This window comes from Asterias rubens, chromosome 5, assembly GCF_902459465.1.
Source record: "Asterias rubens chromosome 5, eAstRub1.3, whole genome shotgun sequence".
Lineage (NCBI taxonomy): Eukaryota > Metazoa > Echinodermata > Asteroidea > Forcipulatida > Asteriidae > Asterias > Asterias rubens.
In genome coordinates this window covers 20,304,657-20,328,581 of record NC_047066.1, presented here as the reverse complement: position 1 = coordinate 20,328,581, position 23,925 = coordinate 20,304,657, and the positions used below count along the sequence as shown (strand labels likewise).

Sequence of the window (23,925 nt, the reverse complement as noted above, 5' to 3'; positions counted from 1 at the left end):
ATGCAGTAAATCAGTATTGGCTAAGTTTCAATCCTATGATTTCAATCAGAACTGAGTTCATTTTTTCCAACTGGAGTTGAGTTTGTTTTTTTGGATGCTATACAATTGCAATCATTGTGTCGAGAGTTTGTGAACACTTTGGTGAAAAATACACCCCCACTTCATTTTGAAAACAAATTGAAGATGGGCAGTGAGTAGGATCACAGGAGCGGAAAAGAGTTAGGGAAAAAATGTAAAGGTTGCATTTGACTTTTCCAACTTGAGCAATGCTGAAGGTAATTTCCTCTATTTACTTCACAATCTCAGCACGAGTGATATGCGATGGATAGTCATCTTAAACTAATTCTGCTCAAAAGGTTTCAAATCATTGACATGTAAGTGTTTGAAGCGAATGTTTCAGTCAGGGCATCCTGTTTATAGTGTCTAAGTCCTAGGTGAGATATTGCCTCCATTTTGCAAGCTTTTTATACTCAAACACCATAGTTTTTCATAAACATGCTCTTTAGCATGATTTAATCTGATTTGGGAGTTTTAAAATAGCAAAAATGAAAATGAGTAGGATTTTAATATTAGCATGGTGTGAGTATAATCAGGTGAGGTTTTGCAGTAGCACCATGTGTTATTTGAGTAGCGGTGGTTCTGAGAAGAATCTCCACTACTCCAAAGTGTTTAACTAGCTATTACATAAATTGTCACTGCTTTGATGAATAGAATAAAATAAATAAAATAATAAAATTAAAAAAAGTGATATAAACATTCTTTTCGGAACCACCACTACTCAAAAGAGATTTACACATGGTGCTCCGCAAACCTCACATGAATAATGCAAATTAGTTATATTATTTTTTACTACAAGTGTCTACCATCTCCTTTTTAGAAGTGGTCCAATAATTTTAATGACTTTCCACTTGGAAGTCAAGTACAATGCTCTATGTAAAGTATGACCTATGGAAATTAATGCAAATATAAAGCCATAATGCACAAAATAGAATTTATATTAAGAGATGCAAAATTAAAGTTCTGAAAACAAGGGAAGGAAAAAAACATTAAAAAAAAGGCATGATTGCTCAAAAGTGCATGAATCGTTCAGGGATTGATCAATCAACATCTCAGCTATTAAAATGCACATCTTATATAGACATAGTGCTAGTCAGAAATGCAATTAAAAAATGAAAAAAAACAAGCTCTTATATTTGCCGATTCTAAATATTCTTTCATTAAAAAGTGCTTGAATTGTTCAGACATTTTCATCTCTTGAACCTCTATAATAATGCCAACAATATTGAAAGGTGCAACTTTATGACGTCCTTGATGTTTCTATACAATCAAATTAAGAAATGGTGAATGCAGACAAAAAGTCTATGCCATGCATAGTTGCATGGCACTCATCACAAAACATGCAGAAAAAAACTCTTTGAGTACAACCTTATAAAATTCCTGACAGGAAATCTACTTACAACTAACCAAAATCCACTACAAAAGACTAAACTAAAGATTATCCTTGAGTAAAGCGCCTTGAATCACTCTAGACAATTCCTCTGTCAACTGCAAGCAAAATGCAAGACAAATTGACACACAAACTGGCAAGAAACTACAAGTGTGCACAGGCAGTATAATTGTGTCAAATAAACACAGGGCTATTGATTTTCTTTGATAGCAAAAAGGCTAGAATTCACAGAGGCTGCAAAACATAATGGGGAAAATATTTTTGAATTTGACTGGAGAAAAAAAAATGTCAAACATAATTTGTGTTATTACCCAGTGTGACAGAGATTTAAGGGTTCACCACTTAAAATTGGGATGTTGTTGATGCCAAGCAAAACATCCAATGCGTCAAAAAGTCAACCATGATCGGATTGGTCACAATTGTGTGAAATGTAGAATCTCAGTTTTAGTTTAGTATTACATCATGTAAACACTAAGGCACATCTTTGAAGTAGAATGCAATATAGAACTATGGAGTTAAAGCAGTATTCAAAACTACACACAATGAAAGCTGTTCTAGCTTATCTCATATGGACTTTAATAGTTATTTATTTATTTGTTTATTTATTTGTTTACCTTGGGAACCTTGCAGTGAAACACTGTCTTTTAAAGGTGCCCCGGAGCAATTTCGAAAAAAACTAAATGATAAAAAAAGTAGAAATTGTATACAAGTTTGAAAGCACTTATCAACTCAAAACAAATGTCACTATATGTTTTCTACCTTGAAATGGAAGTCGGGATTTAAAAACAAATGAAACTGCACTTTTCCTGAAAAGGAAAACCATTTGTTCTCATTATGTTCTACATAGAAAGTGCTTGAAACATTCGGGAGCATCGAATGCTTGCCCTAAATACACATTCCTCCAAGAGGTGAAACATAAAAGGAGACAAAAATGTTCCAAGTGCATGCACTTGATCTGCCGTGCCTATGCATTAAAGATGGAGATCAGTAGCAGTTACCGGAGCGGTCCATGGTGATTACACATGTAAATCAATGAAACACACAGAGTGCCATTTTCCCCATCAATTCTCCCCTCAGAGCATCAGTGGAATATTTACTTTAAGCAGATGTGCCCAAGGCTCTGACTTTTTCTGATTTAATTCCATCTGAAGATATGAAGGAAAAAAATCCATGTGTCCCTAAGGGACACTGTTGCAAGTTTTCCTGGTGGAGCATCATTACTTTTCCTGTAGGCTACTAACATGACACAGTTTTTTCTAGGTACACTTTGCTCTTGACTACATGTTCATTTGATAAAATAAAAATACTTTTTTTCTTCTGAGTTTTCTCTGCAACCACTTTCCCATGAGTAGCATTATAACTTTTACCTGAGGCTTGATACAGCATCTATTGGGGTCTTTGGCACTTGACTGCGTCTGACAAAACACAAATCATTTACTCAAAGGATACCCTATAGTGACTTGAAATTCATAGCATTGTGACTTGGGGTGTAGTTCCTGGCTAGACAGGATTCATGAATTCAATGGATTTTTGGAGATGCCTACATCTAGGGAAACTGGATTACTCAATTGATACAGTATACACTGTGCATTTAACAGTAAAATTGTGATGCGGTATAAGGGGCACAACAGCAAGTTAAACTCTACCTCCATGCCTACAGCTACATGCAAAACCAGTTTCTTCACACTAGTAAGACTAGCCTAGAAAGCAAGACAAATTTGGTCCACAAACTATTAGTATCAGTTTTACTTTCTTTTACCTTGAGAACAACTGAACCCCTTTCAAAAAAGGTGCACCAAGGGGGAGGGTATTAAAAAAATCAAAGGGAAAGAGTAAACATATAGTTTATGAATTTGTTCTCAGCCAGTGAGAGTGAAGTTGACCTTAATGATATGTTATACCCCACCCCCTGCCCCACCAACACAGGACCCTTCACCAGCAACAAACCAACTTCACACATCCAAACAATTCCCATTGCCAGGTACATGAACCGTGAGGTACCTCCAGGAACCTTAAGAAGACCCTGGATCGTCCCCCATTGCCACATCATAATGATGCACAACCACACAGTCACATGGACCTGGGTAGTAGATAGCCTTCACAGAGGGACAACCAATCAGACTAAGACCCCAGCCAGAGCACAATATGAAGCACATCGACCACGCCCAAGTGTAATCCAGCCAGTGGTAGTAGCGCTGTCAGTTTACGTGATGCCCGGTCAGCATCCCATCCCCAGCTCTGAGTAAAAGAAGGCCGCAGCATAGGCATACAATGCCTTATACGAATATTAGGATTAAATCAAATGCGACACTTGCTAAAGTAATAATAGAACTTAGGAACTCAGCCAGCCGACAACAATCCAGTACAAAGAAACAGCTTAACATGGATATTTCAGTTCAGCAATAATGTGGACGTAAGGAATTCCAAAAAGAAATCAGATGGTACAAACTGTGTCCATTACTTACCTCATTGTGTCCTCATCAAAGATGTACAGTGAGAGGTTCTGGAAACCTCCTGGAAGATGAAAGAAGTACTCCTCTCCCCAGAAAGGCGTCAGGGTCTTCCATACTGTAGCTGTCCTGTAGTAACATAGGAGAAAAGGAATAGAGGTTCAGGAACAAAGCTATAAAAACAAGTTGTTAATCAAAACCATTTAGTAAATGCAGCTAGGTACTCAGATTTATACGCTACATTTGAAATACCTGATGTTGAAAGGTATTGCTTGAGGCACTTCACCACTTACACATTTTCAACTTCAAGGGTGTTTTCTCAAGTAAGATTTGAAGTTTATGATCCAGTTGAAACTACATGAGGGGCTATAACCTACGTAGTTCAGAACACAACCAAGCAAGGATATTAAGATATTGTAATCTATGCAGACGTAGCAATTCTTAGAAGAGCCAGGGTTGAGGGGATAATACATTTTGCCTTCCTGCTCATTTTCAAAACAAAAAGGCCATATTTACCATAACAGTCCACACTATGCTCTGTGTGTAATGCATTAAAAAGAACCTAGTACAAAATTATTGTAAAGAGAAAGGGTTCGCCTTAGGGTTCGTTGGTATGGTTGGCTGCAGATTGCGCCACAGCACTTGTAAACCATTACATGGTGCTATGTAAATAAATTAGTCTTCTAAATGGAATGTAATTCTACAAATCTTGAAATATATTTTTTAGCACACTCTGTTATCAGCCTGAAATTCAATGGCTTCTGATTTGTGAATCTGTTGGAATCATAAGCTGGAAAGGTATGCACATTATTTGTACATGAAGGGCAGTTTGTACAATTTTACAACCAAACCATTCTAAAATAAAGCAAGGGACTGCTAAATTGCTCTCAACATGAATGTGAAATAAGGGTTTATTTTATGTAACAGTAACACTCCAAACAGTATGTTCCATAGTTCCCTATAAAAACTGTCCCATGCCTTTCATACACCAGCGTCAACACTGCTGATTTTGTTACTTATACTTGTGAACTGTGGTTGCTGAGCCTGGGAATATACATGGCAAAGTTCACTTGACAGTGAAGTTACTTTGTCCGTCTAAGTCAAACAAAGACAGGGTATATTCAGGAGGATTTAATAGTAAGAATATTAGTCTATAGTATCAATGAAGCAGATGATACAGTTAGACTTCTTCAGTCATTTGATTTGTATTGACAAAGCTCTTCTAAACTTGAACAGGATGAAATAGGGACACCAGCCTATCCATCAGCGTCTGCCAACTTTCTAATTACTGGTTAACAATTAAATTCCTTTAACTCTCTAAGGTTACAGTCAGTAGGCCTACTGCCAGGCCATTTAAAAAGTTCTTTAAAAGGATGGTGCGTGGACATCATCAATTATCTGAATCTGAATAGTAAGTTAATCATCCAAAACAATCATGGACATACAACCCGATATTTCAGAGGGGCAATGGAGACAAATGCCTCCAAGCTGCTGGTCTTTGCCTTGATGGCCTTTCTTGAAATGTTCAGTCAAATTTAGATTTCACTCATTAGAGGTGCCCTTGTCTATTAGGGAAAACATGTTTTGCCCCTTAAAGAGCAAATAACGAGGCATGGATGCTTCGTAAAATAGTTGTGAAAGTTTAAACTTTCTTCAAAATATTTTCAAGTTCTTAATAAAATAGTTTTTGAGTTGTTGAGGTAATATAACTGAAATGATGGTTACGGCAGACTTTAAACCAAGGAATCTAATAGTGGGTGCATTTTGGTACAATATCACATCTCTTCCTTAAAAATATCAATACTAAGATGATTGTACAGTAAGACTGCGTGAATTTCCCACACCATGTGGTGTCATTATATGTGGGCTTGACATACTTCACGGAGGTACATAGAGACAATCGCCTCCATGTCCCTGGTGGTCGGCTAGATGCCCCTTTAACATGCTGCCATACATATTGATATTTCCCTCAAAGAGATGCCCTTTAATAGAGACAAACTGCCTTCCCTTTTAGAAGCCCTGACATAACAAGTATTAGGCTGGGTAATATGACTATGAGTGATTGAGTTCAACAGACACCTGTCACTAACCCATTTAGTAACCATACATGTAACCACTATAGTGCAAACTTACAAATTACAAGTTTAATCCGTCTAATTTGTGGTTGTATAAAAGTAAGCCACTGCTGATGAGGAGTATCTTGACTAAATATTGACACAGAGCGATAGTGATAGCATAGAGTGATAGTATCCACAACCTGTCCGCCTTCAGGTCCTGACTGCTCTTTCTAACTACATTTCAAACTGCTCCACAATTAAAAAATATATGCGTTATCTTTATTTATAGGAGCGACATGTTATGACACTGAGGAATAATGTTCTTAAAAGTGATGATTTCGAGCTCAGACATCCATTAGAGCTAACACAGACACAAAAATACATGGAGGTTTGTAAAGATCAACGAACATCTATAGGAAAATGTTCACAGTCAATAAGTTGCTAAGTAGTTAAGAAGTTAAGAAAACTTGAGATAATGATGACTGAAGGTTATGAATAGCCCTTCTTAAAACAAAGATTTTTTTTTTTTTCAAAAGTGACAAACTAGGCACATTCTTACATATTTCCTGTTACATTTCCCCACAGTTTCAGAAAACAAAATGTGCTACAATTTCAGTATTACAATAGCATGACTGATGCATACACACAAGGTGTTGCCGCAAACCTTGTTTGTTGTACTTCCACCATGCAAATATTCACTCATGACTGATGCAGTTTGGTTTTTCCAAAAATGATAATCCTCGCACTTTATAAATTGGAACACATAGCAACGGCATGGAGACAAGCTGGTGCTGGTGCAGTAAGATCGAATTACCTTTCCTTTACCTTCCACCACCATCAGAAAAAAACACCATTGAACATATTCACTTGAAACATTAATTATTTACATTAAAGGTAAACAAATTAATGTAAATACTTTGCATCTCATGGGAAGAGACTAACTTGGCTTAAGATGCATTAATGCATGTACATAATTTTTACGTAAAGTAACAAAAAATACAAGTACAGCAATAAAGATTAAAGCAATCTCTGTTTTTTAAAAGTATGTATAATTAACTCTCACAATTCATAATTGTAGGTTATTATACTTTGATGACCATTCCACTAATGCCGTGTTTCAGTGTGGGGGCGGATATCTACATATCAAACTCTATTATCTAATAATAAGATAAAATGAGCACAAGAACGATCAACAAACTGTAGGTTTAGATAGCAAACAAATAAGGCTATCAAGACCAATGCACAGAACAGCCGTATCAACATTGTTATTTCCTACTCAAGCTTCAGTTTAATACTGAAAAAACAAAAACATGTATGGGAATATTTGTAACTCCGTCATATATACTGACAATGTTGTTTGGGGAGCGGCATTTATTAGAGGAAAAAGTGTAGGGAAACTATAGCAGACTCAGACTCAGTGTCGCCATGTGGTTGCTAGTCCTAGCTTGGAGGAATAAGTTACACATGTAGCAACTAGCACCCTCTTGATGTGATTTTATAAAATGTGACCGAAACAGTTCTCACAATTAAGGATGAATATTTTAAGGGGAAGAGCAAAAATTTGCAGACAGATTTTTGCATTATTGAATGAGCATTTACATCATGATCATTGAGTTTAGTTGGTTCAGATAGAATTATACCTCAAGCAACCTCTTACTAAGACTCGGGTTGACTCCTTGATCTTCTCAGAGTTTAGCCTCAAGTTCATTTTTCAAGAAAAACGCCACTACACCACAGCTCTTGTAGCTAAAAATTTCAACTGTACCAGAATGACTTGGTATGAAACAGGAGATCTCAAGTATTTATTTACTGATTTGCTGATATTTGAGGTCTGGAATTGAATTGAATAATAAATAACGAATCTAAAAAGGTTTGCATTTGGGTTGGAAAAACAACAGACTGCATGGCTTGTTTTGCCAAGTGCTTAAATATTATACATGGAGGCAGTTACCAAGAAGAACAATTTGAGTATAAACAACACATTCTACATACATGTAGGCTCTAGTGATAATAAAGAAATAAGATGTACTTAATTTGCTACATGTCTTAAAGAAATAAAGAAGGAACAACATTGTTTCTGTACGAATGCAGTGCTCCAAAACAGTAGTTTCTTGTAAATATACATAAGATAAAATGTCACAATAAATCTTTCTTGAGCTAGAACCAGAAGACACACCTCTTGCTAAAATAATAAACCTTCCAACTGATTGATTACATTTATCTGACAAAAAATCTCTTCCAAGGGCCCCCTCTTTTCTACTGACACAGAATTAAAGTTGCATGAAACCTGAATGATGCATGGTTCAATGCTCATCAGTATTGAAGCTAACCTAATTTTAGTGTTGGGCTATCGATCAAAATATTTTTGATCAAGTCAACCAAGGGCGAGCCGATAAACTGCATGCCTTAATTATGGGGACATCATTGCTGAAGAACAAGCTTCAGGCATGATGCCAGGTTTCCAAACTGTTCATGTTATTTAGCCATGCAATAAGTTGAACAGCCTTTTGACTGTGTTCATTCTCTGTGACATTTGATATCTCTCATCATTAACTGTGTCTCAGATCAATGCACAGTGGACAATATAATCTTGGGAAAATCTGTGCTGGGCAGCATGTATTTTGCTCAGAGTGCTGGGCAAAAATTGTGAGTTCCGGGCAGGCCTGCCCAGCACCGCCCACATGCAGCCCACATGCAGTACGTGGCTACAACACTGATGCTCATATCTTGTCATCCATATTTAACAACCTGCACCATTAAAAGCCAATCTGACCTAATTATACATCAGTACAATTAGGAACTCTATTCATTTGCTCCTTTCTAGGGGGCAATAACAAGCCATTTGTTAATTGACAAGGTCAGCCATCACACTGAGTGATAAAGTAATAACAAATAATAGGTTGAGTGTTGCCCACACATTGAAAGCCATTAGGCATATTCTCTTAGACATGGGGCTGGGATATCATGTCACTGTGGTTTCAAAGTAATGTGTAAGTTTATCCCTTGTAATCCAGGATGTGAAACTAACAGTTGCCCTGGCAACCAACAAATCATTAGGGAAACCTGTGATAAAACCGTTGTTGCCCTTGGGCAACCTTAGCAAAAATAGAATTTCAGCCTACCCTGCTTATTGTTGTGCGAGCTGCAAAGATAGTTTAAATTTGTCCACAAAAAGCTTTATGAATCTATAGTTGGTTCGGTGCTTCACAACACTGAAACATTTGGTGCCGCACAGTCGTTATGCTACAATTTTTATCAGGGTTTTAAAAAAGCACAACCAAGTGTATTGAGCCATTCGCATTGCTATTTTTATAGCATGAATTATTACATGGAATTTTTATTTTATTCAACAACATTCCTTGTACAGGGTGAAAGGGAATGCACTGTGATTTTGAGAATATGGTGACATAATAGTATAATACATCAGGTATCTTGAACTCTAGTCAACTACAATCTTCAAGGCATCTAAGTCAAACCATGAATCAGCACAGATTTGCATCATATGCACAAGATCCTTACTTGTAGCCTTTGGTCTCCCAATGCATAAATATTCAAGGAAGTAAAACAAATCAACAACAAAACAAGGAACCTAAGAAGAGGGGATTAACATACAGTGGGCCTGTTTACAAAGGGGTTTATACATGAACCTGGGTATTCAGCTTTGGCAAATGAAATTGTGTCCCAGATTGCTCCAATATCTTTCTAGTATTAAGGAAAATATAAGAAGAACCCTTCATGAAATATGCTTCATGGTAATATTGTTAGATTGTTAATGTTACGGCCCACAGCAAACTACAATCCATGTTCAACATTGTTTGAAACAACCTAATTTGTATTGAGTTGAAAGTCTCGCAAATAAAAGACACTTGACACAAGAGGATTGTCTGACAGACAGAAACGGCAACTAGATCTAAATCTAGAGACTGGCCAACAAAGAAGCCACCTGCTTTTAGAACTGATCTGGAATTGGTCTTAGAGCTGTTATAATTGTTTCCAAACTACTTTTAACATGTTGTTTTCGCGAATTGCAAAGCTTATGTGGTCAGAAAACAGGTTCAGGATTGGAAAGGTTTTAAATTTCAATGCAACAGAGCAGAAACATTGGGTACAATTTAGTTCAGCTTGAAGCATGATACTGTTACATGCTTGTGATGTTTGGATCTCCCTTCTAAAATAACGGTACAATCTCATTCTAAGTTTGCTTTTGAAAGGGGATACAAGTTCCAAATAAACAGACCTTTAGGAAAAATAAATGATTAAAATGAAAGCTGGATTGTAAGTGATCTTCACAACAAATGTTATGCATCGCCTGCTGTTGTCAACAACACTCAAGCACAGATCTTAGAGCTTTCCGAGTTAGAAAAGTTGGCCCTTTCATTTAAAGACAATGTACACTATTGGTAATTATTAAAGACCAGTCTTCTCACATCTCAACACATGCACAAAATAACAAACCTGTGAAATTTGAACTCAATTGGTAGTCGAAGTTCCGAGATCATAAAAGAAAAAACACCCTCATCACAGAAAGTTGCCTGCTTTCAGATGCTTGATTTCAAGACCTCAAATTCTAATTATGAGGTCTCAAAATCAAATTTGTGGAAAATTACTTCATTCTCGAATACAACCTTACTTCTCACAATGTTTTATACTATCAACAGCTCCCCATGTTACCAAGTAAGGTTTTATGCTAATTTTAAGTAATTACCAATAGTGTCCACTGCCTTTAACTGGGTTGATCTAAACAAAATCTGCTTTTGCTTTCGCGTTGCTCATGTATTCAATAGCTTTAACAGACCACATCGGCCTGAGCACTGACCCATTTCTTCTGGTACAAAGATACAAAATGAAAATGCCTTTTTAATTAAGGCTGACCAGATCTGATTTAAGCCAGACATTGTGCAGAATCATGTAGATTAATTTCCTCAATATTAATGTACCGAATTACTTCCGACAGATGATGTTATGAAACAAGATACTTTTTCCTTTATAGGAAGCAATATTAATTTTGTTATAGATACAGGTACACATTGTTTTCAGAAATAAGCCTAATGGAAGTTGTTATGATGCCTACAATAAATTGAAGAAATATAAATTTAAGGTATTGATACTTCATGGAGGCAAATTCCTCTTTGCCCCTGGTTTTTGCCTTGGTGTCCCTTGAATTGTAACAGCATAGCATAGAAGGTAGGTTACAAATCCCTTATTAGATTCTTTACTTGAAAAGAAATGCCTTGCCCTTTCGAGAACCAGGTATCACTCAGACTTGTAACTGGAAACTGACACATCATGTATCCCTTTCAAATAAAGCAACTCGAAACTCTTTGGATAGTAAAATTGTGTCGGTTTCTGTCTGTTGATCAAGTGTAATTTGCAATTGCATTGAGTGGGAATCATTGTATATGAGCAAGACTCGAGTCTAAGCCATAGCTCTATGCTAGGAGTAAGTGATGCTGTTGTTCTAAATTCTAAATAATGTTCTGCACATTATTTTATCACAACATTTACAATAACTTCCTTATTGTACATATTGTGTGCCATGTGGACGATTGTGCTTTGTTTAGGAGAAGGGCCAGGGGGACATTCAATAAACCTGATGCAAGGTAGAGCTTTCACATGTAAACTTTTCCACTCAACTACATCCAGGTGTCACATGCTAAGTGTAACATCTGGTCACCATGAATCGAAATGGATAAAGGCATGAAGGCATCTGTGCATAATGACATAAAACACTAATTCAAGGTTTTATACACCAGGCGTTGGAAAAGTTGACATTTCAAAAAGATTTTGAATGTAATTTTGTCTTCTCTGTCGTTTCTGTTACTTTTACGGTTTGCCAATTGTCAGCCGAGCAGCCCCTCGAAAACTCCCTTCTAATTTAATCTCCTCACAAAATCCTGTGAAGTGCTCCAGCGTACCATTGTCAAATTGCTCTGGCAACGATAGCCTTGCCTGGAAATATTAAGTTAAAGACGTTCCTTGTGGAATAGTTTTGTTTTGTGTCTATGCTTGATGAATTGGACAGACATACAGACCTTTGACGTGATTCGGTTAGTTGCAAAATGCTAAGTGAAATCAATTGAGAGCCAAAGTGCTTAGTAACCAGTGCGATTCAGGATGGCGATTCGTTTGCAACAAAAGATTTCACCCTTTAAATCTGATTTTATTTTAAACGGCTCTAAGGGTAAGTGCTCTATACAGACATGTGTTTTTTCGAAAAGCTTTTTAATGACACGTATTATTAGACAGCAGTATGATTTATAAAGCTACTAGAGTATAACATTCCAGAAGAATATCAGATAACTTGAAAGAAATGAGTTGACCAAAAAAATTGACTATTTACTTGCATCATCAGACGTTCATTTTCTCTTCTTCGGTACATTCTCTTGCTTTGTTCAACATCATTAGGTCTGTTTTTTGGGTTGTTTTTCATAATTCAGCACCTTTAAATTGTGTAAAGGGATGAATGTACTACAGGCCTGATGGTTTATGATCGTCTCCATGCCCCCTTGCAGGTCTGGAATTACATGGAGGCTATGGCTTCTGTTGCCCTTGTCTTAGCCTCAGTGGTTCTCCAAAGTTTCCCATTAGTTTTAGGTACTAAATAGGACGCACTGATTTTCAATGTAGCTTCAAACAATTGAACACTTATGGCCTTGCCCTCGAAAGATGAATTTTCAAGCTTGCCCTTCTGGCCAGCCTGGTGCCCCTTGAAAAAATAAGTGAAAACTTAAACATCTGCATCTTTTACTTGGGAAAATTGCCTTGGCCTTACAGGAACACAGTATGTATCAGGACCTGTACTGACACATGCTCAATTGTTTCCTGCAATTTAGGGCCCAACCTACATGTATTGTATGTGTACACAAACAAAAGAGGTAAATTAATGTTAAAAAAATCACTAAATAGTCAACAGTTTTCATCAAATACACAATAAAGTTAAGATCAAAATCTTAATGCACTGCTGAATTCTGTAAGTTGTCTTAGCCTAGTGAACCTAGGCATCACAATCAGCTAAAGATGTAAAAACTGTATCTCCCCGAGATATTCCTCACTCAGACAACAATCTGTCTCACTCTCCCCATCCTTGACATTTCAAAGCCTACACTGACTTTTATAAATGGACCAATGCAGATACCCCAGGAAGAAGAAAAAGGCTGTAGTCTGTGACAACATCATGGGCAATTTCACATTCCACTTTGGAAAGCTACAAACAGTCTTACCATTAGAGGAAGTTGATTCTGTCTGTGATTTTCTTCATGTGCGTGCTCTGCATGAGTCCTGAACGGTTTATACAACGCATGGCTAAATTCTGTTCAAATTGTTAATATTGGTATAAAAAGCACCCCAGGCAAGAATGTAAAGTTTATCATTTCCATGTGTGCAAATGTAGGATAATCATGGTGACGTGGAGAACTGATTTGTTGTGTACATTATTTTTTCAATTAAAGGGATGCTGCAGTGAATAAAAATAAAACAGTTAATTTTGCTGTCATTTATTTCTGATATATTATGTATTGAACATCAATAAAATGTGTTTTGTTTATTCCCGACATATCTGACTTGCGTAATGACCCTTTTGTGGATCGTTACCGCCCCTACCATCGACGTCACGTCGGGAATTCAAACATATCGTCGGCAAAAAGAGTCTGGTCCCTAACTACACGTGCCTAGGTACCAGGCCACACAGTGCACACGTCTTTATATGCACACAGCCAGGGGGCCCGACGGCTCGGGTTACTGACATGACGTCACGTATATGTAAACGTTTAATCTCTTGAAAACCATTTTTAAAATACTTGCGCATTTAATAAAAAAAATAAAAAAATATTTCAGGTTTAAAAAGTCCTGTTTAATCGTTTAAATGAATAAAAAAAACACTGCAGCCACCCTTTAAGCACATCTCTGTACAATTGTGCTTGTAATTACCCCTTGGGATGCTCTTATTAAAATAAAACAAACCCCTTAAAATAATGCAAATTACTTGCATACGCTACAAAGGTCCTTCCTCATTTAGCTGGGTATACTGAAAAGACAGCCAGATCAGACAATAGAAAAACATTCACAAAGGCAGTTACATCTGAATTCCTTCAATATTCAACTCACAACCAAAATATTTGTCGTAAGAAAATACCACAAAATGTCAGGGTGAGATTTATAATCAGCTGGGAATATACAGACACAAAGTTCACATGCCAAACAACAAATCCACACTCAATGCCCAATGAGTCCTGCCAGATACAAACAAGAAATTGTGTGAAGGATTCCATTATAGCAAAAATGCATTGATAAAACACAGTTCCAGAGTCCAGCCTGCATCAACAGCACCACACAGAGAACATCAATTGAGTTTGACCAATTACAATCAATCACAATCAGGTTGACATACATGGTTGGGTTTGGAAGTGTAAAAAGCTCATCATGTAGTTGAAATTTTGAAATGAATTTAACTTCTATTCCATTGATGATTGAGAATAACACAAAGTTAAATACAGGGTGAGTGCCCCCCCCCCCAACTTCTTCCCAATGAAGTTCTCAGCATGCTTCCAATCACTAAGTCTAATCTGACTTGTTCATCAGCAAAGGTCCGATAGAGCTCTGTGCAGACAGTACTGCTTGAAATTCACAATTTTAAAGGAATTATGGAAATTACTCAAAGATCTTACTTTCCACTTGACAATGTTACATTTCCCATTGTACTACTGGTCTCCATGTTTCCTTTTAACAATTTCTCAACACACCTCTTTCGGGCATGCCTCTATATTGGTGGAACCCATTTGTGTCACAATACTTTAACATGTTTTTAACTGCATTCTTGTAATTAAATTGACAATCTGTTTATATTTAAAATATCAAGCCTGCTCATTTTGCAGCAACTGAAAGGAATGCTGTGTTTAATTAAATGCAATTTATATTTCTGCATGGTCATGATTGTACACAACTTGTTATTTTAACAATGAGGTAATAAAAAGCCTACCTGCATATGTTTAGGAAAAAAAACACCTTATGATAAAACAAATAAAGTAAACATAACTCGAGGTTCTGAAAATAGCCACTATCTACTCTATGATTATATTTAGAATTCAATCATTTACATAGGAACGTACAGCGTTTTCTTAAAATACAAAAGCCAAGTTGCTATGCTGTACTTGGTAATGAATACATCTCATCTTGGTTGGTAAAGGTTTCCTTTGCTTGAACGAAGTACTGAACTGTGTGTCACATCACAACCATAATGCTCTTAATTAATGTAATGGTCGAGTACAGCAAACACAATACAATGTACATGTTGTGCATGCACTCTTTGCAAACAATAGTAATTCTGAAGACAAGCTAGGAATTATTATCAGAAAATCACACTGTCCAATCTTAACCAGACAGTAAATATTTATCATAAATTCTGCAGTTCATGAGGAAATATGAACGATTTTTATGAATTTTCAATTAAAACATTTTTCTAATGTGTACGTGTAGGCTGACAGTCTGTCATAATATTATAGGCCTATTGGGTACATGTAGGGTATTATTTATACATAACATATTATAGAAACATGTAGACTACTATTCGGTCCAGTGTAGAAATTTCAAACTAAGTAATAGTGTGCAAATGAAGTTTAAAGTTGTTGAATGTTAAGTTTTAAAAGATATCACAAAGGGTTCATTTGAATCTTTTTATAGTTTATATGCTGTGTTTGGTCTGAGCACTGTTTTCTTCTCATTTCTAGTTTAAGTCAATTTCAAGTATGGAGGTGATTAGGGTCTTACCTTGCAACAACTTCATTGTCAATCTTGATCAAGCAGTAAGGGTCACTGCTACGAGATCTGTAGAACATAAAGAAGAACAGTTAGAAGTCTACAATATGTAGGTTTCTACAAAAATATTGCACCCTGGTTTGTTGGGTGAAAATTGTGCAATGTAACTTATGACTTTTATACCAAACCTGTAGGCCTATAGTCAGGCAGTCTATGGAGCAATTAACTATGGGCAGTCACACTCTTCTTACACTGTAATCTCAAAGACACAGTAAGACTGTTATTATTTTATGAAATCGTTTATTTTAACCCTCGTACTACTTTCTGACTATTCAATATTATCCAATGGTTTTGAAATTTCAACCAGTCTGCAGTAATATCGTCACCGTGGTGCTGGTGAACGCATGCACATAACACACATGAAATCATGAACCAGGTGTTAGTTCCGTGCACACACACAGTTTTCAAATGGCTGGTCAACACAAACTCGAGTAGGTGGGCAATGTCGAAAAGGTTGTTTCTGTACTGAAGTGTTCATCCTAATGCCGGCCTGATACTGCACAAAGGGGAAGGTAATGCCCTAGTGACGATGGTCAATGGTTGGACCCAGTGTGAGTGTTCAATAATGCATTAGAAATTAAACTATTTCTCATCATAGAGATGCCCTATGAAAACTCTAGGAAAAGTTTCCTTATGGCGCCACCACTTTTTTAATTCGATATAAAATAATATAGTATCTAATTTACCTCAATGAGACATCCCTTTTTGTAAAAATTTGTGAAAAAGTGGTGGCGCCATACGGACAGTTATCCGTGCACATCGTCAGGAGCTGGGAACAGTCAAAAACAATTCAAAAACAATTCGCTCCAAAAACAATTCGCTTCAAATGGTCCAGCTCCCTTATTCTGTATTGAAAAGCATCCTTATGTATGAAATTTTGACAGCGCTAGCATGGACCAAATAAAATATTCATGCAGCCAACATGGTTATAATTTAATTCAACTGAAAAAGTGAAGGGCCTGAAAAACCCTGTTCAGTTCAAATGCTAGAGAATGGTCCTCTGAATAGAGCTCCTTGTGGAGCACTGCACATCATTTAACTAAGAAACAACAGAAAAGGAAGGAAATGTCATGATCACTCATACATAGACCCAGTGACTGGGGCGCTAGATTCCTTTTTTCGAAAATTTGCTAGCTGACCGATTATGTGTTAATTTTGAAAAAAGGAATCTAGCACCCCAGTCACTGTGTCCAGAGCACTCGGGCCGGCAAGGGGGGGGGGGGGGGGGGGGGGGGGTCAAACAAAGATAACAGTGTTAACACAGACCATACACAGCTCAACTGTCAATTAACCAAGTAATTGGCATGACTGGGGGGGCCTGACCAATTTTTTTATTTAAGTTTGAATTTGGATGCATACAGTGACAACATATTTTTGTCAAAACAGAGCCCAGACTGCTGTGCTAGGTCTACAACAACAGCCCAAAATGTATTAATAAAGCATAGAGCAAGAAGTGGTCTAAGTAGTAAATGGTTCGTTTATGAAATTTGTTCACAAGTAAGAACTGTTCTGCAAGTTTGTAAAATGTAATTCAGTAGCCCAAGTACGTCTATTCTATAACTCAAAAATAACAGTAAACAGGCACTTACATGAGGTCTTTTCCTGGCAAGTCCTTCGCTTCTCCAATACGCAGACACAGGGATGTATTCTTCACCATGTTGAGTAGAGCGCGCCAGTGAAGTATTAAATATTGACAGAAAGAAATTTCACTCTCTCAAAACTGTTGACATTCTTTCATAAACATTGTGTAGGAGTCGTCTGCCGCTGATACACACAGCCTTTCAGCTCGAGGGTGAAATGTCGTCTGCCAACTTAACACGTTTTCCAACACATTACGTACTTCCCGTGAATTTTGTGGTAAACACGTGCGAGTGGTACCCGCATTTTATATGAGTGTATAATGATTGGAAAAGGTTACCAGTGATGTGTCATCTTTTAACGGAAGAGGGCGCTCGGTCACCTTAGCAGACGACACATATTTTCGAACAAAAAACTCATATTTTGTATCTTTCTTCTCCTTTTTTTTATTGAAGTTTTCTAATTTTTGATTAAAATATGTTTGTTGTTGGTTGTTTTACTTTCAAAAGGTTGTTTTTCCAGTTATTTTTCTCAAAATATAGTGTTAAACGTAACAAAATAACATTTCTTTTGAGCTGTGCTAAAAATAGCAATAATAAACGCACACTTTTGGTTTAGCGCCCTCAAGAGTTCAGAATAAGCTATTCTAAATTCCTGACAAACGACGAACGAAACTGCCAGATGAAAAAATGATAAAGGCAAAGATTCTAGTTGTCGGACCGTGTGAGGTAAAATTAAAGTATTCCTGTATCATAATTCTATCACATAGATTAGTTTTACGAGAAACTAATTAATATATCCTAGCCTGCTGTTGTCGTCGACTCGTTGTCACTTTTTGTTTACTTTTTATGTCCACACTCACGATGTCAAAATGTGCAGTGTAGCCATGGTAGCGACGCCACCTTATCTTCGTTGAGTATAATTTGCTGTCAATTTTAATGATTTCTGTAGCCTCATTACTTTCGGCTTTCCCAGCCAAAATGAGAATGCATGTTCAGTCTTAGTCTACACAAACATGCTCATTATCATTGCCATTAATTCAGTTCACATGATGTCAATAATATAGTGTATATAATAATCTAATTCTTCAATTTTCAAATGAAAAATAACAACAATATAAAAAATGGCAACACAAATAATATAAGAAATGGCAACCCCCTTTTTGGGGTTGATTAAATCTCCACTTTGACTTTGAGTGAAGCATACCTACTTAATTACTTAATTTAATACGGTTTGATAAGTCAATAAGGTTTATCGCGATTGCTATGCGATGAATGTTGTCGAATAAATACATATCGCCTATATCTTGAAATGAAAACCCCCATAATTATATGTGTTTTAGTGAGTGTCAAGCAAGGTCAAGTGTTTTTTTAGAAGGAGTTAACACGTAGTCTTTGATGCGCTTGAAGGAGTTAACACGTAGTCTTTGATGCGCTTATTTATAAGTTGCGACTTGTTCTGTGAGGTCGAGACTATTCCACTTGTTGAAGTTACCTATTTGGGAGAAGATGTTCTATTTACGTCAAAGGTTTTCTGAAAACAAGAAATACGTTTACAAACTGACAAAAGCTAGATGCGGTATAGCTGTGGGGCTAGCCTGAAGAAAAAACAATAACATGATGTTTTTTATTTTGTTTGATCAAACCAGAGTGGGAAGTCAGTTATTTCCAACTTCTTGGCAGATGCAACAGAGACTTCTGGTGGAGAGTATCATCCCACTCAAGGTGTTCGGTAAGACCATAAAGCAAGGGGCCTATCCGGGTTAATGCCTATCCGGGTTAATGAACCAGCAAGATGTATCATATTCTTTTGTTCCCTGTGTATGAAATTTATATGCATTGCCACAAAAGGGGTTGAAATTTTTTCAAGAGTGAATGAAGTATAATTATGTACATTGATGTTTTTAGTTAGGAGATGCTGTTTGGATGGCTAACAATTTTCTGGATTTGTCAGGTGTTTTGAAAAGAAAATGGAAGAATTTTCTTCTGTGGGTGCATGCTATGGCAATTTTATCAGTTGGGAATGACTTGCATGATCAGATGATAATGATGATGATTGAAAAAATTAAAAGACCCTTTCTCAGTGTTTTACATGACTGTGTGACACTACTTGGTACATAAAGGCTTACTCTATCTATAAATTAATTACTTCGAAAAGTGGCGGATTTCAATTTGAGCAGCAGATTGACAGTATTCTTCCAGAAACCAATACTAAATCATTCTTTGTTTTATCAGGATTCTGGAGTTTGAGAGTAACAGTAATCAAATTGGAGCTCGATCCTCAGCAGAAGTTGAATTATGGGACTGCAGTGGAGACCAAAAGTAAGCTACAGAAGAAGAAAAAAACTGTAATCATCATTGTATGACAGGACATCTAAGTGTGGTTACTCTGTTATCTGAAACAAAGTGTACACAGCACATGCCATGGATGTCATGGGTTAAATCAAAGCCTACCCATGCTAGGAACTTAACATTTTACTTTAGGATCTTATGGCTGAACATGGGAACAAGCTGTCACCAAAGTCTACCAAATGTGAACAAATTCCTGAATTCCACCGTTTGCGGTAGTCAATCACAGCGGACAAGATTCTGCATAAAAAGTGTCGCATGCTACTTTTTAAATCGGGTGCTGTATTCTAACTTGGTCTGCAAAAAAAAGTTTTGGCTTTGGAACACAATTTGATTACTGTGAATTAAGGTGTGGGGTCCAGGGGCTTTGAGAAAACCCACCTCTACATTATTTCTACCAGTGCTGACATGAGAACATTCAATCTCTGATGTTTACCAAGTGTTCGTGGTGCTCTATACAAATTTGTGTGAATAAGGTGTTCATAGAGCAAGTTTTATTTATTACAGATTTGATGAGTGCTGGCCAGCTATTATGAAGGATGCTAATGGTGTAGTGATTGTATACAACCCAGATGTTCCCACACATGAGAGAGAACTGGACATGTGGTAAGCTTCATTACACAATACTTTAGGACACTCAGGAAAGGGCCATTTCCCTTATCCATCACAAACATAGCCTTAACTTTGAAACAAGGTTGCTTCATGTTAATCAGTAGACTAAACACAAATTTAAGCATACTGTTATTAATAATAGTATTAATAATGAAGATTTGTAAGCGCACATATCCACCCTGCTGGGTGTTCAAGGCGCATTTTGCCAATACCCCAAAGCAAGAAGCAGTCGCATTGGAAGTACTTTCCCACTCTTCAATTTAAGACCAGTTTGTCAACAAGTGTGAAGCTCTCATAGTCATGTAAGTGCGCATGAGTCGTTTCCATGATAAAGGACTTCTCTTATTCCTGTATAAAACCATGACCCTGCTCTCAGTACCAAGTCACTACTCATCTATTCCCCTATACCACCTTGCTGCAATGTTACCAAAATTTAATGACTCTTGCTTACATTTTCTTAATTATGAACAGGTACAGCCACTTTGTTGTACAGCAGGCTCTACGAGAAACCAACTGTCTCATCATGGGCCATGTCAAGCCATCTGCTAAAAATTTAACTGTGCAAATGCGTAAGTCAGTTTTATTTTAGCTCATTGTTTTTTATCTCTTGGATCAAACTGGTGAGAGAGCAAACACTAACATACTCTTCAAACTTTAGTCCTTTCTTTGTTTTATTAGGATACTGGCGTTTGAGAGTGACAGTAATCGAATTGGAGCTCGTTCAAACTTTAGAGTGAAAAGAAAGTGAACAATTCCAGAAAAGTTTACTGACCTTTCCTATTACATGTACATGTGTTTATAACATGTGTAACATTGCTGAATCTTCTGGTTACCAATCGAATACAGAACTTTAGAACCACTTAGTTTGTTTGCCAGTGCCACTGCTTTGTGCCTATGGGCTATGGACATTCTTAAAAGGATTGATTTGAAATATATTTTCATTTTTGTGATGTCCATCTCTTTAATAGCATCATCAATGTCCAAAGTACAGCATGTGCAAACCAACCTGGAGGAAGATGCTGAAGGGGTGAGGAGGGACTTCAACAGTTTTCTGGCCAAATTACTGAGCAGCATGAGTCGTAAACAGGATCAAGAAGAGCTGAGTATCATACAGTAGTTTCTTATACTAGCAGTAATTTGTAAGGATTTATTGTGATTTTAATACTGTTTGTATACACATCGATCATGATCCAATATTTCAGTTCAATTGTCTTTTGAAGGGAAGGAAAAGACAGTGTTGTTGTGCTCGAACCTATAATTTGTCATATTATGGTGATTTACATTTGAGGTGAAAACACTCACCCGTGTACAGTCAAGATGCATTGCGATTTATGTAAGCCGAAGGACTGTAAGAGCTGGTATTTTTGAGGGTTTTATTTCAAGACTAATGGGTGATTACTACTTATTTGTTTTTGTATGCAGTCCCACCCCATTAGTAATCTCATATTTTGAGAGTCCGATACTTTTAGCTCATCTGGCTTCACATTAAATGATGTGATTTAAATTTGAGTTCCTTTTAGCTGCATAATATGACAATTAACACAAGACATGTTTTCAATAACTTTTTTGCTTTCACTCTGTACTGAACCTCCCTAAAGCCCCTTTGTCCTTAAATAATATGAGTCAGTGAAGAAAACAGGTTATTTAATGATATTTCCCATTGGTAATTGAGATGAACAAATAGTTTCCACCATGACTCGTTATTGGAAATCATAATCACAAGATCCCTGACATGAGAATGTTCAAGCTTTTTATTAAAGCCATTATACACTTTCGGTACAGAAAACGAAGCAAAAAGTTCACAGATTTACAAATAATTTACAGTGTTTACAGAAGGTAATGGTGAAAGACTTCTCTTGAAATGTTAGTCCATGAAATGCTTTACTTTTTTTAGAAAACAGTAAAACAATATCAATTCTCGATAGCGAGAATTACGGATTTATTTTAAACACATGTCATGACACGGCGAAACGTGCGGAAACAAGAGTGGGTTTTCCTATTATTTTCTCCCGACTCCGATGACCGATTGAGCCTAAATTTTCACAGGTTTGTTATTTTATATATAAGTTGTGATACACGAAGTGTGGGACTTGGACAACACTGTTTACCGCAAGTGTATAATGGCTTTAATACACAATTTAGATTCTCATAACTAATATAATTTCTGAATCTTGAATTATAATAAGTAACTTCCTGAGGCATTATATTTGTTTTCAACATTCCCCTCCAAAATGCTATTTAACAAAAGCTTGCTGTTCTATTTTAAATTTATAGATAATAATGTTGTTACTTACATGCTGAATAGTTTTAGTTTTGTCATTATACACCAATGTGTTACTTTGTTGTATAAATTTGTATATTATGCAGTTGTAAATATCTGTATCTCGTCATTAGTATAACAGTTTCTTGAAGATCAGTTCTTTTATTTTATTTAAGACATTTTCTGATTGAAAACCAACTTGAAGTGTGTACTTTGTCAGTGTATACTACATGTACAGTATTTTTCATTTATACCTTTTTTTGTAAAAGAGACTTAAGACTGCACAAGTTCTATCCGCAATCGTAATGCACGGCCAGCGCGATCGATGGGCACACGACTTTCACGTTTTTTTGTGTTTTCTGTTTGACAATCAGATGTTATAATGCCCACAAGTTTTTAGTCAACAGGTTGCAGCCACGTTTAGATAAAGTTTGCCTTTTTTCTGATCAGCTTTTCAAACATTTTTGACCAATTTTGCGACACTGTCAAAAGGTTTGTGAAATAACAATTCCTCCATTTGGCTTGGCCGCATTGGAGGCTTATTATTATAACATGTATAATGAACCATTTGCTTCGTTTTGCTGCGCCCGTTGGCACCATTTACAACACATGCATAATCTATGCACAGTATCAACTCAACCTTTCTGTAGCCTATAGTAAAAGTACAACAGAAGTACAGAGTTCTTCACAATTGATGGTTATGTGCCATACCAGAAACTATAAAAAAGAACCTTTACAAACCAGACATTCAATAACATGTATTTAACTCAGACATGACGAGTTCCCTTGCTCTATGGGTCAACATAGTTGTAGGCTATTATGTAAATGGTTCTGGTTAAATCCAGACCCTACTTGCCTTTATTGTTCAAACCCTTTGGGAGTTGGAACAACTCAGGAAGGGAAGAAACACAATGCGACAATGTTTAACGAATTCCAAACGATCGCCGGAATTTGTTCTTTTGAACTCATTGACGGCGATAAATTGCCCCACAACTTTTGCACGTAGCACCTATCCTCTTATATTTTTTCAATCATTTAAAAAAAAAATCAGACTGTCATGAATCATATTCAAAGGTACAGATTATTTTGATAAATTGATATAAAAAGGTCGTGTTTTATTATGTGATCCACTGGTTGCAGGTTCCAGGTAAACTGTATAAAATCACCGGCTACACGAAAGTTAAAGTTTATGTGGCTTCTGATGACACTCGAACAAAGATTTACAAAATATAGAGACCGTCAACATAATGGCTATGGATAGCTCAGTTGGAAGAGAACCTCCACATTAACTATGGGAGGTCGCGTCTTCTTTTCTCAAACCCAATGATAAAAACATATTCGTAATTGAAAACCTTTATGTTAA

General features: G+C 36.6%; 2 protein-coding genes across 3 annotated transcripts in view; one reads left to right on the top strand and one right to left on the bottom strand.

Moving 5' to 3' along the window:
* LOC117290505 (rasGAP-activating-like protein 1) overlaps positions 1 to 17,557 on the bottom strand; it is a 41,210-nt gene extending 23,653 nt beyond the window's left edge. For both annotated transcript variants that reach the window (XM_033771925.1, XM_033771926.1), the window contains exons 1-3: positions 17,354 to 17,557; positions 15,717 to 15,773; positions 3,913 to 4,026 (exon numbers count right to left, since the gene is read on the bottom strand). In XM_033771925.1, coding sequence (XP_033627816.1) covers positions 3,913 to 4,026; positions 15,717 to 15,773; positions 17,354 to 17,421 — 239 coding nt within the window. In that variant the 5' untranslated portion in view covers positions 17,422 to 17,557. The remainder of the gene's footprint in view (positions 1 to 3,912; positions 4,027 to 15,716; positions 15,774 to 17,353) is intronic.
* A 419-nt stretch (positions 17,558 to 17,976) lies between these two features.
* Positions 17,977 to 22,129, top strand: LOC117290612 (intraflagellar transport protein 22 homolog). Its single transcript, XM_033772074.1, has 6 exons — positions 17,977 to 18,070; positions 18,991 to 19,073; positions 19,577 to 19,663; positions 20,198 to 20,296; positions 20,774 to 20,871; positions 21,271 to 22,129. The coding sequence occupies exons 1-6, from the start codon at positions 18,032 to 18,034 to the stop codon at positions 21,417 to 21,419; spliced, it is 555 nt and encodes a 184-aa protein (XP_033627965.1). The 5' UTR covers positions 17,977 to 18,031; the 3' UTR covers positions 21,420 to 22,129.
* Positions 22,130 to 23,925: the final 1,796 nt, after the last annotated feature.